The sequence below is a fragment of the Cololabis saira genome, chromosome 4 (genome assembly GCF_033807715.1).
Source record: "Cololabis saira isolate AMF1-May2022 chromosome 4, fColSai1.1, whole genome shotgun sequence".
Classification (NCBI taxonomy): domain Eukaryota; kingdom Metazoa; phylum Chordata; class Actinopteri; order Beloniformes; family Belonidae; genus Cololabis; species Cololabis saira.
In genome coordinates, this window is record NC_084590.1 from 37,089,218 (window position 1) to 37,108,637 (window position 19,420).

At 47.4% G+C, this 19,420-nt stretch overlaps 1 protein-coding gene across 1 annotated transcript in view; it reads left to right on the forward strand.

Moving 5' to 3' along the window:
- The first annotated feature begins 258 nt into the window (after nt 1-258).
- The window catches only part of robo1 (roundabout, axon guidance receptor, homolog 1 (Drosophila)), a 229,927-nt gene continuing 210,765 nt past the window's right edge, over nt 259-19,420 (forward strand). Inside the window, exon 1 of the mRNA XM_061719659.1 lies at nt 259-383. Within this exon, the coding sequence (XP_061575643.1) occupies nt 296-383 (88 nt within the window). The 5' untranslated portion in view covers nt 259-295. The remainder of the gene's footprint in view (nt 384-19,420) is intronic.

Genomic DNA, 19,420 nt, shown 5'->3' on the forward strand with positions numbered 1-19,420 from the left:
ATAAGACACTTCTACTTCTAGAGGGCCAAACTCCCATCTCGTTATAGAGCATCGGTTTAAATGCAACTTGCAACTTAAAATAACTTCGGGCAGTTATTTGGTGTGAGAGCAGCTTTGGCCATATCTGTGCTTTGAAAATGAAATTAGAAATGGTCATTGTACGCATTATGGTCATGCACTTCTTTTGTTTGTTTAATAAAACTGGTGAACAGAGAACCCCCCAGCTATTTAACTGCATTTCTCTTCTTGCCTCCACAGTTTGATTTGTAGTGATGCCAGGACAGTAAGCATCGTCATGCGTGGCGCTTGGTCAGGGGCCGCGCCCCTCCTCATCATGGCTCTGCTCAGGCTAACGCAGGGTCAGGAGGTTCCTCTAGTCCCAGGTAAGATATTTGCTATTTCTCTGCACCGGCATGTCCTCGCATCAATGAAAACTTCATTCTCATGACTCATACGCATCTCTTCGTATATGATTGTCTGACTACTGAACGCGTGACATCACTGTTTTAGCTTTTGATTCACATCCTATTTGCAAACCTTGAATTCTGAGGAGTATTTTGGCAAAAAGTACTACTGTTTTACTTTTACAACTACATATATTTCTCCAAAAAGGGCTTGTACGATTTTATACAATAAGTGAAACTATAGGGCAACTCGGGATCATTTAGCAAATTGAATATTTCGTTAACTGACTGATTGGATGAGAAATAGCTTTGCTTTACTGAAGAGCATGAGCAAAAAATCGAAAAGAAGGGTCTCTTGAAATGATCAACTACTTGATGATGCACATACTTCACTAGTCTTCATCTCTGCTACAAATCATTGTAAAAACTCTTTATGAACTCCAAAATGTTCCTATTTACATGATGTAACTTGTAAATTTAACTCCTTCAGAAATAACTGTGTAAAATGAGTTGCAACAATCTCATAAACAGGTACATATAAGGACCTATTTCTTGGCGAAGCACCACTTCCTTGGCGCAGTGATTGCCTGCTGCAGCACTGTTGCCAGGTAACGCACAAGTTTAATCTGTAATAGAGGATAATAAGACAGAAATGTTGTCTGTGCAACAGTGAATGGTACCAGCTACTGCAGTCAACAGCAAGTCCCGAAGTATCTGGAGAAGAAGACGGAGCACAAACTCTCCGTGTAATATATATTCTGATTGCGTGTCACAGAGCTGCAGCTGGTTTTCACTGCACCCAGGTGTTGCCAAATTATTGTGCTTTACATATCTATATAAACCATTATTGAGTCTCATTTTACATAGTTATTGCAACACAAATTGAATTTGCAAGTCACAACTTATAGATAAGAACATTTTGGGATTATCAAGGAGTTTATGGTCTAGGTGTGTCAATCCACTTCCCTCGACTAGCTAGCTCGAGCAGTGGGGCTTTGTCAAAAGGGGTTATGGGATGCACAGAGAATGACAATGTTACATACCCTCACATCTAACTGTAGGATAGACAACAAGTTAACTAATTGGTTGTTTTCTTTGGTGGGTCCCCTCTCCGAGCTATTTGTGTTTTCTTTTGTTTTCTCCATGTTATAATCTGCACTATTGTAGTGTGTTGCGCTAACTTGATCATTCAAATCCAGAAAGGAAATTAATTATAGCGGTAGTGTGGACAGAAAGGATTTCCTGTAGTGGTCTGTGTTGCAGCAGATCTCGAGAAGCCTCTGGCTGAAGACGGTCTGTTGCTGTGAGGAGGATGCCCAGGGTTGTCCGCGATCGCCTTCATTGTATGAAGCGTCATCCTTTGCTCAATCAGCCAGAACAGTCCCCACAACAGAGCCAGCCTCCTTGATCAGTTTGTCAAAGATAGTCGTTGATAATCATAATGCGATTAAAGATAGTCATCTGGGCTAAACGCGGCACCACTGGGGCTATAGTCAAATGAATTAAACAAAGCTTTGGAGCAAATAGTTTACATTGATGATTTTTTGTAATCGACTTAATCAAGGACGAATCGTTTTAGTCCTATTTGAGACCTACATGCGCTGCTGTTTCAACTTCACAGGAAAGATATGGCTTCCGTGACATGCCGAAAAAAGCGCCTGACTATCTTGATCAGGGTTAGGTAAAGATGAGGTACAAAAAACATAACATTGGAGTTATGACTGAAAGCTATGACTCATCTGTAGCTTGCAATAGACTCGTCCTTGCGTACCTGACGTGGCCACGTCTGACCTCCTGATCTGGAAAGACTTGCACGAATCATTTTGTTCTGTCAATCTCACCACCCAATTTTAGATCTATAATGCATCTCGAGTTAATAAAAAGGAAAGATTTTTTGAGTTGAAGCTGTATAGAAATAGCCCCTGGCTCAACTTCAGCAATTTCTGGTAAATCTGCAAAAATCTTTGCACTTTTTTAAAAGTAAAATTTTTTTTCAGTACATCTCTTTTATAATTAGTCCAACATTTCCTACTTTTTCTTCACTGTAATGGACATTTTAATCTTTAGGTGTGCTTATTTTTGACATCTACACCTGAACAAAGATGAGAATCTATGTTGTGCGTTTTGTGTTGATATCATATTTAAAGCTTACTTAGTAACCGCGCTCCTATCTCTGTTTGTACCCCGGCCAGCAGGTCTTTGTAGTCCTGCTCATTGGAGCTGCTGTCTAATTCTCCGTCTTCTACTTCTTTCTATTGCTTTTTCTTTAACTATCTGCACACCTTCTCGCTTTCTGCATTTTCTATCTTGGAACCAATTTACCTGTCAAGCAGAGATCAGTGTGCAGGCCCTTGTTCTCTAATCTAACACTATGTGTTTGTATGTTGGGTAAGAGATCATTAGCTTGGAAAAAAACAACAACTTTCAATTATATATTGAAAGTAAAGTATATATATATACTCTATTATATTTATATTTACTATATTTTCCCTTTGTTATACCAAATCTTTTCATAATAGGCATCTTATAATACTTATATTTAAATTAGTTTTCAAGTGCCAAATGGTGTATCTGTTCGTGTACTGTACTGGTAGAGGAATAAAGATTTGAAATGCATACTTTTGACTCTTTCAGGCATCTGGTTTTTCAAATCACACTATTTAGCTTCAGTGGCAGCGAAACCACAAAAAGATCAAATTAAAGTACTTCAATGACTCCTCGTTATTGCACAGAAAGATTTTCATAAATATCTGAATGCAGTGAAGCTGAATTCCCCCGGGACCATGCAACTTCTTTTTTTCCTCCGTACATCACGACTCAGCACTTCTCGTTTCTTTACCTCACCATGTTTACACGTTCATATTCCATCCATCCGTCTTGAATGGCGGGGGCAGTAGCCTAAGCGTGGGAACCCCCGACTTCCCTCTCCCTGGTCACTTGGTCCAGCTCGGCTGGGGGGTCCCAAGACGTTCCCGACCCAGCTGAGAGACATGGTCCCTCCAGCGTGTCCCGGGTCTTCCCTGGGGTCTCCTCCCAGTGGGACGTGTCTGAAAGGCCTCACCAGGGACGTGTCCCGGAGCCAACCTCACCAGATGGCCGAGCCACCTCACCTGACTCATGTGAAGTCTGAGCCCCTCCCAGGTGACCGAGCTTCTCACCCTCTCTGAGGGGACTGGGACACCCTGCGGAGGAAGCTCATTTCCACCTCTTGTACCCACAATCCTGTTTATATCGACTTCCTTTATTTACACTTTCACTGACAGTTTCCATAAGAGAAACTTAACTTTTTTTCCTTTTATTAAAGCCATTTTGTTTCTTTGAGTTTTCTGTGATGGTTAAGATTTATTAGTCATGTTCCAGTTTCTTGTGTAAACCGCATCACTGAGGCAGATGAATTTGCAAGGACTCGTGTTTGCACTGGAACTCATATTCTGTCCTGCGAATAATTGTCTGTAATCAGCACAGGAAACAATACTATTTGTAGCGCTGCTGGTGGCTATTTTTGGGCGTGATGACAGATGCACGTTTGGTGTGTTTCATATAATCAAAGGGTATATTTTGAGCAGCTGCAACTGCCAGTCTGTGTCCTTATACAAAATAATAAAATGAAGTTTTAGTGTATTTCTGTTTAAAAGCCTGAGGCACAATCAGCTGAAAGGACAGAAGAAAAAGGTCTGATTAGAGCTGATGTCATAGCTTTTGCTGTAGTTGCTCCTTATTTATTTTGTGGAGCGCATGTTCAGTCATATATTTAATGATATGATATTAGAAAAGACTGTTTCTTCTCTTATGTGCAGCATCTTTGGCAGGTGTTCAATATTTACACTTCTATCCTTTTCATGAGGGAGATATTTGTTTTTGTCGGCCTGTGGTTATTTCATTGGTGAAGGCAAACTTTTAAAATGATTGTTTAGACAAGCAAACTCCACAACACAAGATGCTGCAGCTGTCATACTTGCACAGAAATTCAATTCAAAGCACCTAAAAACAACTTCCCCTCCCGGAACATCAAATTGTGCTTTATGATGTTTGTTCGAACACCTAGTTTAAAAAAAAACAGTGTTTTTCAGCAAAAATAAGAGCGTTCTTCCACATACTCTGCGTCACACAGAGAGTGTGCCAGACCTTGTGTTGTACTTTGTTCTTGTACGTTCAGTATTCAGCTTGCGCACCACCCTGAGGGTGATTAAATATGTGGTTAATACAGCACCATGAGACTATTGAATTACACAGGAGCCATGCTGACCTTTTTAAATTACAGAACCAATTGTGCAAGACGGCAGAGGAAGTTTATAACAGGTACTGCCAAGATGGAGCTGCAGGAGAATGGATCTGCTGCCGCTGTCTTGCTGACGCTTTCCTTATTAGTGTTCTGCACTATAAGCACCCAATTTGACACTCACACTTTCCTTTCAGTCTCTTGCTCTGGTACTCATTTAACTGCATTCAAGTATTATTCTACTTGAGCCGACTCCCCCCCACCAACACACACGCTCGCACACGCACACTCAAACTAATTTGACATTTCATTTCACCGTTGATGAGACACGTATCATTCTTGACACACAGTGCAGCGTCACTCCATAAATCTTGATCAGGGCCCATTTTCTCAGACGCACCGTAGTAAGCATATTGGATCTGCTGATATCTGAAGGTCGCTTCTGTTGTCCGATTTAATTTGAAGCTAAAGCCAGAAAAATGAAGCAGTCTACTTTAGCATCAAGTGCCCGAGTCCGTGGAGTCATTGCCATTTATCAGGGACGACCGTGGTCATCTTCAATCCCCAACGAGACAATTCAAAACCGGACTGGCAGCGATACACCAATCTGTGCTTGGCAAAGGGCAGGAAAAGCTTTTTAACCAATGAAAAAGTCAAAATTAAAGACCGGGGACATTAAAACTCGCCCCCTTTCTCTCCCTGCCAAGTTTCAGGAGTGATTCTTGATAGTATTTTACAGCACTTTGCAAAATGCTCCGTAATTGTATTTCGCAGGAAAATCATAATTTCACCACTTTTGTTCTTCTTTCTCAGGGGAGAATATGGTGTTATCGAAAAAGGAGAGGATTGACGACTTGGCATTTTATATTATGAAGTTCTTGTGACAGAAGATTTATTTTCCATAGAATGATAGGATTTTGCAGCACCATTCATTCCATTAAGACATATTGAAAGGCTTTGTCAAAGAACCTTTTCTCCAAACACGGTCCACACTGCTTCTTCAAATCGAAACAACTTCAGTCTTGTCAGCTGGAATTACACCACGTGTCAGTCCATGCATTACTTACATTTTAACTCTGTTTTTCTACTCTTTTTCCTTCTTTAACTGCATTGTAGATGAATGTTTCTTCAACATGCTTTAACCATAAACACTGATGTGGTCACATGATTAAAGCCGGGCATACACTGCAATTATCGGCTCGTTTTGAGCCGATTTTCCAGTCGTGCGACTATTCTTTGGATCGGGCCGACTATTCTTTGGATTAACACCTCACGACGAGCTCCCGATCACAAATCGTGTGCTCGCAAGAAAATCAAACGTGTTTGAAATCCTGGTCGCTCCTCGTGAAGGTATCGCACAGTTGAAGAGTCGATTTCAAGAACACAGAAGTCCGACGTGAGGATTATGAACGTATAGTGTGAGCAGACGGGTCGCATCCGAGCATCGGGTCGTACAGTGTGAGAACATAAATCGTTGTCTGTGAACTTTTGAACTCAGCGATCTAGTCGTGCAGTGTGAGATGGGGCTGAATCAAACGATTTAAAATATCGCACAGTGTATGCCCAGCTTTGGTGGAGCTATACTCTCTGGATTCTGGTCTCTTCTGAGGCCATGTCTGGACCTGCATTGTCCAAAATCTTCTGCTTTAATTGGCCAACTTCCAAATTTGAAAATCCGACTATGCCCTTCAGTTCTTTCCTAATGCTTTCACTTTCACGTTCATATGGATGTAACACTTCTTGCAGGAGTAGTCGATCTTTTGTTCTGGGTCAGAAATGCAGAAGTCTAATTTGTAGCTTCAGCTGCTGATTTTGCTGAGCATCTCTTAATTCTGTAATTGAGGCCACAGAAGAGCCTCATATGAAGCACTTTATTAAATATATTTTGCTATTTATTTTGACAGTATGTAGTTGTAATAATTTGCAAGGAGCAAAATGGAGATCTCGGAGTATTCATGCAATTATTTAAATTGAAATTCACACATTGTCTTCTTGTTGACATTCTATCTTCGCTTCATTTCCCATGTTGAGTACATTTCAAATGAAGTGCATTTAACATGGAAAAAAAATCTCTGTTGTTATTCTTTCACTTAGAACCGTAAATAATTTATTATCTTTCCATTTTTGCTTTGGAGCCTCTTATGTATCCATCATGAAACAATGAACATCCTGTGTGCCATCTTTGTCTCTGCCAAAACACAAAAACAAGAAAATCATCTTGGGTCACAAATAACCATATTGTTGGAAGCATGTGACACCTTTCCTGTTTCCTGGGGCACAGAGCCCAGTGCTTATCATCCCCACCCCACCATTTAATTATACAGCACTGCTCAGGCCAGTGTTTTCTCATCAGATTTCATCCTCAGGCTATTATTTAATGATAATAATAAAAAAAAAAAATGTGCTCCAGGAGATTTGGGCATTTTTCTTCTATTATCTATATTCTATGTCATCTTTGTTGTGCTTCAGTGCTGTGTCTTTATACCATTTTGGAGGTATGTGTTTGCATGTGTAAAGAGCTTGGCTTTGTACACAGTCAGCACAGATTTTAATAATGCTTTTGTTTTCAGTGTTCACACAGATTTTGCTCACGGGCATTAGGTTTGATGTCCCGGGTTTTAGATCAGCATTTCATACTTTTGGCTGGAGCTTCACATTCATCCAGTAAAATAAACACTGACAAATGTTTTCATAAAATCAAATACTTTGTATGCGACTGCTGGCAGTTTAAACACAACAATCAGAGGCGTCTAAGGTTGAGCTACAAATTAAAACATACTCACAGTTCTATTTCGTCCCTACTGACCGCCAGGCGGTGCTGTAAGCACTGGATATCTCCCCTCGCGCATGCGCATGTCGAGTACAATACCAACAATGTCACGTCACCCGTGACCCCTGCATGACCCCCGGAAGGGGTATATCTTCCGGGGTCAAGCATGGGATCGGCTCCTCATTCTTCTCGCATCGCGCTGAAGTACAGGACGGAAATAGAAGGCTGGTTAAAAGCTTCTTTCTTTCCTCCCTAAAACCGCCGGCCTCTGTGCAGCTTCGTGCCGTAAGGTAGGAGTAACGATCTCTGTCGTCCTCCGAGAGGCTGTGGCCACGCGGTATTTATTGGTGTTCGTTGCGGCGGCGGCGGCGTCTCCCCGCCCCGCCCCCCTGGGCCAGCTGGCAGAAGGTAAGCTGTTGGCTGCGCCCGACACCTGAATATTCTGTGCAGTTATTTTTTCTGCAAAAAAAAAAAAAAAAAAAAGACAGAAAGGAATTATTTTTTTTTCAAAAAAAAAAAAACACCTTTTTTTGTCCTTCTTACAGCCGTGGTGAAGGCCACGCCCCTCTCCCACCGGCACACTTGTGGTGACGGCAGCGTTTCGCTCCCTCTCCCACTTTATTAAAGTGACAACATTATTTTTTTCCTTGCAGATTATTTTTTCTTTAAAAAAAATAATAATAAATAATATAAGAAAGGAAAAGAACAGCGCCTTTTTGCCTGTTTTGCGGCCGTGGTGACGGCAGCGTTTCCGCTCCCTCTCCCACCGGCTCGTTCAGGGTGACGGCAGCATTTGCTCCCTCTCCCACTTACCGATGTGATATTGTTATTTTTCCTTGCAGTTATTTTTTATTTTTTTCTTAAAAAAAAAAAAAAAAAAGGAAAAGAAACAAGAGAGGATTGTTCTCTTCTTTTTGAGTAGACGCCTTTTTTGCCTTTTCTCATAGCCGTGGTGACGGCAGCGTGGCCCTCCCCTCTCCCGCCGGCATATTGGCGGTGACGGCAGCGTGCTCGCTGTGGTGACGGCAGCGTTTCCGCTCCCCTCTCCCACTGACACACCCATATTGACAGTAGCGTGGCTGCTCCCCTCTCCCACCTGCATATCGGTGGTGACGGCAGCGTGCTCGCTGTGGTGACGGCAGCGTTTCCGCTCCCCTCTCCCACTGACACATCCGTGCTGACGGTAGCGTGGCTGCTCCCCTCTCCCACCTGCATATCGGTGGTGACGGCAGCGTGCTCGCTGTGGTGACGGCAGCGTTTCCGCTCCCCTCTCCCACTGACACATCCGTGCTGACGGTAGCGTGGCTGCTCCCCTCTCCCACCTGCATATCGGTGGTGACGGCAGCGTGCTCGCTGTGGTGACGGCAGCGTTTCCGCTCCCCTCTCCCACTGACACATCCGTGCTGACGGTAGCGTGGCCCTCCCCTCTCCCGCCTTCATATTGGTGGTGACGGCAGCGTGCTCGCTGTGGTGACGGCAGCGTTTCCGCTCCCCTCTCCCACCGACACCTACGTGGTGACTGCAGCGCGTCCGCTCCCCTCTCCCACCGGCACATCCGTGGGACGGCAGCGTGACCGCTCCCACCGACACATTCGTGTGGACGGCAGCGTGTCCGCTCCTCTCTCCTGCCAGCACATCCGTGGTGACGGCAGCGTGTCCGCTCCCTCTCCCACCGGTCCCTGTGATGGAGCGTTCATGCCCAGGGTGCATGGCCTCCCTGGATCCTGCGGTTGACCAGGACCTCTGCGTGTCATGCCTGGGCCCTGAGCAGCCGGGGCCGTCGGCCAGCCTCCCCTCATCCCAGCCGGGGTCTTCGCTGAAGCGATCGGCGAAGAGAGTGGTGGGGGCCCCCAAACGACGGCGGATGACGAGCCAGCTCTCCTCGAAGGTAGATCGCTTGGCTGCCGACATGGAGCAGATGAAGGCGCTCCTCCTCAATCTGCAACCTGGTACTGGCCAGGTGGAACCTGCCGTGCCAGAGTTTGCTCTGGGGTCGCCACCGCCGCTGCCAGAGGACGCAATCTCCATTGCAGCCTCGGCGAGCCAGTTCAACGTGTCATCAGGGGACCCGGCCTCACAGCGCTCGGGGTTCTCCTCGCACTCATCTGCCCAGAGCTCTCGGGAGGGGACGGTTTGTTCCTCCGTGCAGAGCATTATCCGCACTGCCCTGGCACACTTGCAGCTGGATGCACCGCGTGCGGAGGTGGCCTCTAGCGCCTTCCACAGGCGCAATCCTTCTCCGGTGGAATTCACCATTCCGCCTTCGTCGGATTTTTTGAGGGAGCTGCACTCATGCTGGAGAGATGTCACAGCCCTCTCCAGGCTAACAGCTGATGACCGTGCTCTGACGGCGATGGAGGACGCTGCAGTGGCTGGTCTCCACCACATGCCCCCCATCGAGCCCTCCATTGCAGCACTGATAGTGGCTCCTGATGAGGCTTTGAAGCCAGATCCCAAGTGCCCCTCTACCCAGTGTAGGGTTACTGATGGGCATATTTGTAGGGCTTATGAAACAGCGGCGCGCATCGGCCGGCTGGGGAACACCCTTTCTCATCTGCTACTGGCCCTCTCCACCTCCCTGCAGGATGCACAGGTGGATGATTCCACACGGGACTTGTGTGATGTGTCCCTACAGGCTTTTGCCTCCCAGACGAGGGAACTGGGGCGGCTGATGTCCACCCTGGTGCACACGCGCCGTCATGTCTGGCTGGCGCAGTCACCCCTGACAGAGACTGCTCGTAGGGTTCTTCGTCAGGCACCGGCAGAACCGGGGGAGCTGTTTGGGGCAACTGCCCTGGAAGCTCTGAACCGCACTGCCCTGGCCGATGAGACCAGGCAGCGACTGGTGCACCTTCACAGGAGGGCGCCCGCTTCCAGTACACCGAGGGGCCCTTCGTCCGCCCCTGGACGTCGCCCCCAGCCTCCTGCCCGCAGGAGCCAGCGCAGCTCCCAACGGCCCGTTGGACAGCCTGCCGGGGGGTTTCGCCCCCCTGTGCGCGGACCGCCCCAGCAGCGTCGGGGTGTTGGCCTCGACCATCGCCCCCCCGGCACGTCCAGAGGCCGGGGGAGACGGCGCTAGGGCCACGGGGCCGGTCGTCGGCTGCTTTTCCCGGCAGCAGCTCAGTCACTGGGCTGCCTGCTCGTCGGACCCCTGGGTAATTTCCACCTTAACCCACGGGTACGTACTGCAGTTCCGACACCGGCCCCCTACCTCCGGCCGGGTCAAGATGACCGTCATCAGAGACCCGGCGAACATTCTGGCTCTGACTCAGGAGTTGTCCGTCCTGCTGGCCAAGGGCGCCATTGTGCCGGTAGACCCCCTGCTGCAGCCCCAGGGGTTCTACTCAACCTACTTTCTCGTCAGCAAGAAAGACGGCAGCCTTCGTCCCATCTTGGACCTGAGAGGCCTCAACGGGTACATGAAGGCCCTGCCCTTCCGGATGCTGACCACAGCAGATGTTCTGCGTGCGGTCGGTCAGGGGGAGTGGTTTACGACGGTAGATCTACAGGACGCTTACTTTCACGTGCCGATTGTGGCACAGCACCAGCGGTTCCTGAGGTTCGCCTATCAGGACCGCCATTACCAGTTCAGGGTGCTCCCGTTCGGGCTCTCCCTGTCCCCAAGAGTTTTCACCAGGTGCGTGGCGGCAGCCCTCGCTCCCCTGCAGGCACAGGGTATGAAGGTTCTGCCGTACCTGGACGACTGGCTGATATGCGCGCCGTCCCGAGAACAAGTGGTGGCAGACACGGCCCTCCTTTTGTCACATGTGGCCAAACTAGGGCTCACAGTGAACAGAGGGAAGAGCTGTCTGGCTCCCTCCCAGCGAGTCGCCTACTTAGGATTGGTACTCGACTCGGTGACCATGAGGGCCTGTCTCTCACCGCGGCGTGTGAGCGACATCCTGCGGCTCCTCCCCCGATTCAGGAGGGGCAGACGGCTGCCTTACCTCCAGTTCCTGCAGCTTTTGGGCAGATTAACAGCCGCCTCGGCTGTTGTGCCTTTGGGCCTGCTGAGGCTACGCCCCCTGCAGATGTGGCTGAACAGCCTTCGCCTGGATGCCGAAAGGCACAGGCACAGGCTAGTCAGGGTGTCGCGGGTGTGTGTCCATGCCCTGGCACCCTGGAAAGATGGGGCATTCCTGCTGGGGGGTGTGCCCTTGGGCACTATCACCTCCTTCCGGGAGACTGTCACCGCAGATGCCTCCCTCTCGGGGTGGGGTGCTGTTTGGCGCGGCAGGCCTGCCCAAGGGCAGTGGTCTGCGCGGGACCGCACACGCCACATCAATGTGCTGGAGCTCCGTGCTGTACACCGAGCACTCGAGCACTTTTTACCTCACCTATGGGGGAGGCACGTACTGGTTCGGTCGGACAATGTGTCCACTGTCTCCCAGATCAACCACCAGGGGGGCACCGGGTCTGCACAGCTGCTGCAGGTGTCCCGGGGCCTTCTGACGTGGGCCGCTCCTCGCCTCCTCAGCCTGCGGGCGATATACCTGCCAGGGGTCAGGAATCAGGTGGCAGACTTCCTGTCCCGACACAAGCCTCCCCCAGGAGAGTGGCGGCTTCATCCGGAGGTAGTGGGGATGATTTGGGTCCTCTTCGGCAGAGCGGTGGTGGACCTCTTCGCCTCGGGCGTCTCGGCTCACTGCCCCCTCTGGTTCTCCTGGACAGAGGAGACCAGTCCTCTGGGTCAGGATGCCCTAGGGCACGAGTGGCCCGACGGGCTCCTGTACGCGTTCCCCCCACTACCTTTAATCCTTCCGACGTTGCAGAGGGTCCTCCAGAGAGATCACAGGCTCCTCTTGGTGGCCCCCTTCTGGCCGGGGAGACCATGGTTCCCACTACTCCGGAGGCTCTGCTGCGGCACGCCATGGCGCCTACCCGACCGGAGGGACCTTCTGTCCCAGCTGGGGGGTCGGATTTGGCATCCCGACCCCCGTCGCCTTCAACTCTGGGTCTGGCCACTGCAGGGCCCGACCCGTTAGTGTCAAGCTGTACTGAGCCCGTCAGGGCTACCATCTTGAACGCTCGTGCGCCCTCCACCCGCCTCCAGTATGAGTGCAAGTGGAGGAGATTCTCTGCCTGGTGTGCGGACAGGGCAGAGGACCCTATGCTTTGCCCTGTGGCCACGATCCTGGAGTTCCTTCAGTCCCTCCTGGATGATGGCCGTGCTCAGTCCACCTTACGGGTGTACGTGGCGGCCATTTCATCACGACATGCCCTGGTCGAGAATGCCACCGTGGGGTGCCACCGGCTGGTTTCTCTCTTTCTTAGGGGGGCTCTGAGGCTGCGCCCCCCGAGGACCCCAAGGGCCCCGGTGTGGGACCTGTCTATGGTACTAGGTGCCCTCTCTTCTCCACCTTTTGAGCCCTTGGCCCAGGTGGACCTGAAGTGTCTTTCTATGAAGACGGCTTTTCTCCTCGCTATGACGTCAGCAAAGCGAGTCAGTGAGTTACATGCCCTGTCAGTCAGCGGGTACTGCCTGAGGTGGAACCCGGATGGCTCAGGGGCTACGTTGTGGCCGAACGTGGCGTTCCTGCCCAAGGTCCTGCCACGCGATCATGCTAATCGGCCTATCCAGCTTTCCCGGTTCGACCCCGAGCCTGCGGAGGGTGGGCCAAGCCCTTTGTGCCCCGTACGGGCCCTTACTGCTTATGTTGCTGCCACCGCGCCGGTGCGACGGTCGGAGCAGCTTTTTATCTGTCATGGTGGCCCTAACAGGGGGCGCGCTATTTCTAGACAGCGCCTGTCCCACTGGGTGGTGGACACCATCGAGCACGCCTACAGGGCCAGTGGCCGCCCCTTACCAGTGGGGGTGAGGTGCCACTCGACCAGAAGCGTCGCAGCTTCTTGGGCTGCCCTGAAGGGGGTGCCTCTGGAGGACATCTGCGCAGCAGCTTCGTGGACGTCGCCGGACACGTTCTCCAGGTTTTACCGGATCAATGTCGCCACTCCCCAACCATTGGGCGTGGTTCTACTCCCGGGTCCTTCTGCCCCTGATCAGTGAGGTATGTGACCGGGATTCTATGTGACATTGTTGGTATTCGTCATCCAGTGCTTACAGCACCGCCTGGCGGTCAGTAGGGACGAAATAGAACGAAAGTTACGCCTGTAACTACGGTTCTATGAGTCCCGGATGACCGCCAGGCCTGCCGGTCACTCCGAATCCTCGTGCTCTCGCGAGAAGATTCTAGGAGCCGATCCCATGCTTGACCCCGGAAGATATACCCCTTCCGGGGGTCATGCAGGGGTCACGGGTGACGTGACATTGTTGGTATTGTACTCGACATGCGCATGCGCGAGGGGAGATATCCAGTGCTTACAGCACCGCCTGGCGGTCATCCGGGACTCATAGAACCGTAGTTACAGGCGTAACTTTCGTTTAACAACTTGCATATCTTGCTTACAAGTGAAGCTGTAAGTCCAAAAACAAGGTGCAGACTAGATTCAGGACAATGGGGTGAAACTGGTAAATGATGGGTGGTTCTTAATGCTGTTTATGTGTTATTTTATGGAACAGCCAAAAGCGGGGTTTATTCTTCTTTGTTGAAGCAGCGGGATATAACGGCTGTAGCAGGGAACCCTACGCTTCGACTTCCACCATACCTTGGCATGCACCTGTAAATACACATCAGGTCGAAGTGGACCGTGACAAACATCAGACATGTTTTCCGCTTCTACTACTACTTTGTCCTGGGGGTGGGGGGGGGGTTGAATGCTTAAATCAAATCAAATTTTATTTATACAGCACTTTTCATACACGGGTAATGCAAAGTGCTTTACATAATAAAATCAACACACTGGACACTGATAGCATAATCAGACACACCACCTGCCAATTCCAGGCAAATGCTTGCGGCCCTGAGGCATAAGGGAGGGCCCCGAGGGCCGACAAAAGTTTTCTTACAAACCAAAAGGGGTGCCCTCTAGAAAAAGTTTGGGTAACATTGCGTTAATCTAACACTGCTCTGTGACTCCACGATAACACCTCATTAACCTCTGTCCATCTGTACGAAATATAGAGCATTCCCCAGGTGTTTAACGTAAAGAAGTATAGCTCTTTACAAATGCTGCAAAACTAATGCCTCAAACAACTAGTTGCTGCCGTGGGAGAGAAACTATTTGTTTAATAATAATAAAATAATAATTTTCTTTATATATAATAGCCTATACAATTTCCCTACATAGTCACACAACTGAAAGAAGTTAGTTTTTCAAAAGCCTGCTAGTTTGTTTTCTAGTTTGTTTTGCTAACGAGCTTTCAATGCTAGCACAGTACTTAGGTCCTTGTGGAAATCCATGACACACGCTGACATTTTTCAATGCACACGAGACAAATAATGCTCTTAAAAATACCAGGACGGTCTTAGACATGGTTTTCATAGACATGAATGAACTTCCAGATATATCGCATGAAAGGTAAGTGGAAACGAGGTGTAAATGTCAACTTTGACACAGGTCCTGTACATTGACTACATGAGTAGTTGCTGTATAAAACCATAAATTGTGCTTAATTTACACTTGTTGTTAGGTGACATCGTATTATGTACAGATAATGATCTTTCAGGCGCTTACATTTGACTTGTGACATTAGAGATTATCCCAAGGGTAACAGCTCTCTTTGGAATAACCTCATAAAGCAGTCAGTGTGATAGTCACACAAATAACTATTTTCTCATGCTGTCTCATCCCTCTAGATAATATTTCCCAAGGGCTGCATATATAAACTGAACAAGATTGGTCCGAGCACTGAACCCTGCGGGACACCGTAGCACACCCTCATTTGCACCTCAACATCCTTCAACTAAACCACTAATCACTACCTTGATTAAGTGACTAGCTAGCTAGCTAACGTATATGTATTCTGATATGATGATTGGGGTCTGCCAAACTTCCCTCAGATTCTCACTCCAAGATTTTGTGCAAAGTTCACAGCTCTGTCCTCATCATGACATGAATCAGCCAACAATAAACAATAAATCGGGGAACCTCTGACTGATACCAGTCAAACGTTTGGACGCACATACCCATGTGTCATTCAAGGCTGATTTATTAATTTGCTAAAAAAGATATACTTACATAAATTTAGACATCAAATTAAAATCCAAAATCCAATTTTATCAGACTGGAATCAGAATATCTTTCCAGCTGTGATAGAATGTCGTTACTTTGACATGTTATGAGCTGGAAGTTTGATAGAGATTTTATTTAAAAACAATCCTGCATGAGATGAAGAAAAAAAAAGTGACAATGACGTCTCTTCTATATCAGGCTCTTTTATTACTTTCAAACCAAGTACAATTGAGGTGTTTATTAACATATATTTAACTTCTCTTTTTATAGTGTTGCTGGTGTCATACGTCTGCTTCCTCTGTTGAGCATATGAGTGTGTGAACACTTGTACGAACATGTGATATGATGAGCCGTGTATGCAGTCAAGTTTATTGATTTCCACAGAGACATGACACAGACACCTCTGCATCTTTTCACCCCATTCCTCAATCTGCCCCCCCCCCACACACACACACACACACACACACACACACACACACACACACACACACACATCCTCCGAGCAAAAGCAGCCCTCTCATGGGGTTTGAGCTGTGGTGCTGCAGGAGAGTGTCATCTCACAAATGAATTTCTCCTCACATCCCTCTCTCCATTAAAGAACCTGTTTGTGTTCCTGCAGCAGCACGCAGCACTCCCCTGCAGCTGTTTGTACTCTCAGACGCAAGTACTTGTTATTTATATACCTGGGCTTGTGTCTTCTCTGGCTCCTGCAGCTAATGCATCCAACAGTAAGGCTGATTTTTTTATTGCCTTAGTATTTTCTTCGATGTGCTTATGTCCGTGCATGTTAAAGTCTACTTTTCTAATTATTTTTGCTCAGTTTTTACCCTAAAGATTGCTGATTTTGTTAAGTTTTTAGTTGGTATCGGAACAAAATCTTCCCTCGGGTTTGTGGTGGCTGCGCACCTGAAGGCCGAACTAATCCTCACTAGAAAAGAACAGCATTAACAATTGATGCTTGATTCTTAAAAAAAAACATGGTGTATTTGGTCTTTTTCAAGCTCTTTTATTCATATTATGTACTGTAGGTATAGAATATTCATTATTTTTAAGAGGAATAAACATAGTTTGGCAAAAAATAAGTATTTCTCTCACAATGGGGCTATAGGCTATCATTCTTTTTCTGGTTTTTATCATGGGATGGGGCACTGATTTGTCTCAACAAACTGATGATTTAGATTCTGTACGCGCCTCTGAATATTGGCTGTACTAAAAGGCTGGCAGACAGAGCAATGCAGATGATTGGGAATCTATCTGTGTGCGTGCTTTGCAGGAAAATGTGCATCTTGTTTGCCTGCAGAAATCACACAGAGATTTCCAGACATGTTTGTTGTTTCTCAGCTTTATGAACAAGGCAGTGTTTATGTCTGCGTCGCCCTTGTTTATGATGATCTTTGCTGAGCGGCAGAGTAGTTAGCACAGTGTGAAAAGTTTTTCAATTGAGCAGAAAGAACATTTGAATGCAAATCCTCCCCTGAAAGTTTTTGCCCTATCTTGATGTTCTATTGAATTTGGGTTTTAAAGCCTCTGCGGCGCCACTGGGTATTCTCTTCATGTAGCCTAAATAGCCTTTGTAAAGTACTGAATTGTGAGCTCGATTTCCCATGCACGCTCATCTTTTCCCTTTCCCATTTGAGACAAGATATTGAAAATGATCCCCCCCCCGCCCCATTCTGGCAAGTGGCCATCTTAAATGGAGGCTATTTCAGCTCTTTCATTTGTCAATCAGTCTGAAGAGTGACTCTCCAACGGTGGTTCATAGTGAGGCTGTAATTGTTAGCGTCCCCTTCTGCCCACTGCGCATCCTGGTGTTTTGCATTTGAAAGGGTCCTGAAAGAAGATGTGATTGCTGAATTAATACTCCAACTGCCTTTTGTCTCCATTACTTTGGCTTCTGCTGCCATGAGACACAGTGGCGCAGACATGTGGACAATCACTGAGGAAGAGGAGGAGGAGGAGGAAGGGTTTGTGGCTTACATTAATTTTAAAGACTCCGACTGAAATGTGTGACATCTAGGGAGCTACAGTAGGTTCAACTGCTGAAGGCTTTCGCAGTGCTGTCTTTTACATCATTTAATTATTGAGCTGATTTAATTCATTCTTTGTAGGAAAAGGTGAGGTATCGTCTCATAAATAATAACACTGAACAGTATCCTTTTTATTTATGTATGACTTTTTTTAAAGAAGATAAAATGACTATACACTCTTAATTTACAAAGAGTAGAGAGTATATTATTTCATCTTCAGTCAGAAGAAATCACATGAGACATGCAGTCGTTGAAGTCTGTAAAACGGCACTGCGTGGTGCTGCATGGAGGACTTTCCAACTCGGAGGAGTGAACACGCAAAGTCAGTAAAGTCAGCATTTGTGCTTTTGAAGGGATAGGCAGAAACTGACAGTAGGAGGATGGTGATCAGCTTCACTCCACATGCAACTCGTCAGACATTTTTCCTCGCTTGGCTCTCAATGGGAGGAATCTATCACTGATCTTCATGATTTCAAAAGACCGCATCGCAAAGTTTCTGTGAAAACATTTGCCGTTAACTTTCTAGCCGAAGCTGTTTTTTTCAACCTTATCTACCTTTCCTTTCTCAGAATTGATAACCAAACTATGTCTCGAAAAGAAATGCCGATAGCGATCTCGGGCAGCATCAGCATCTATTGTGTTTTTAGGAAATGAAATGCTGCTATTTTATGAGTTTCCCTTATCTATTAATGTTGTCCCACCTGCATCCCACCTGCATCCTCGTAATCTCTACAGCTACCTTTAGTTCCAACCTGCTCCAGTCCGATGTAATGCACACACAATCATTTGCACAAGACATGTCAGTGGAAATGAGAGAAAAGATGATTTTCTTGAAGAAGTTTCCTCTTTCCTTTAAAAGTAAGCTAAATATATAATAACAGAATAGTCCCCTCTAATTTGAAATAGAGCCAGATGGCAGAGTTTTATAAGGACATCCGAACATCACACTTTCCTCTTCTGGATGACATAATGTAAACAGGCCAGGTGGTGCTAGCAGCAGCAGAGTCTGGGTTTGATGGGCTAAGTCTCTGCACCTGAGGATCATGTCCATGTAATAGTCCCGCCACTGTATACAACCTCATTTTCCTAATGTTTACGGCAGCCACATGCTGCTTTAATTAACGAAAGAGGCGCTCCTGTTGCTCCAGAATAACATCTCCTGATCAATCATTTTCACTTGGAAAAGGACAGTCAACTGTGAAACTCAAATGGAAAATGACTTTAAAGCAACAAAATTTCCTAACGAGTTCTTCAAATCAGGCAATGAAACAAGAAATTAGTCTGCCGTCAGCACTAAACGCCTCTCGGGAAATGGTGTGTACCAAGACGGCGGTGGAATTAATTTGGAACAAAGTGAAGAAGGAAGATTTTTCTACCCTTATCTCTCCATGTGAACTTCACAAGGAGCAGGTTGACATTGGTTTTATTACCGCCGAGCATTGATGACGAGCTGGATGAGTGAAAGTGCTGACAAAAGGGAATGAGCGGGTGATCAGTCACAGGCTGGGAGCCCATCACAGCCGCTCAAGGATGCTGAGAGGACGTTGGCCTCTGTCATATGAACGCCTGGATGAGGAGACCTATGGCAGGGTCCATGTGCGGGGGGTTAAATGAACACAACTGACTCACAAGAATCGGAGAAAGGGAATGCGTGTACACGCAGCTGCATGCAGACGTACTTGCATCGTGTGCACTCACACACCTGCACGTACAGGCTATAGCATATATGTGTTGGTAGATTGATAGTGAGGATGATGCCACCGACTGCATGCAGGTGACTTATGTCAAGTGTCAGTTTTCCCACTCCATTCCTTTTCTTTCCCTCCCTCGCGTCCAATCCAGATGTCGCACCTCCCCCACAGTCTGTTTCCCTGCTTGTATCACATTAACGTCATGTTTCCGAGACTGAGGATGAGGGAAAGCAGTT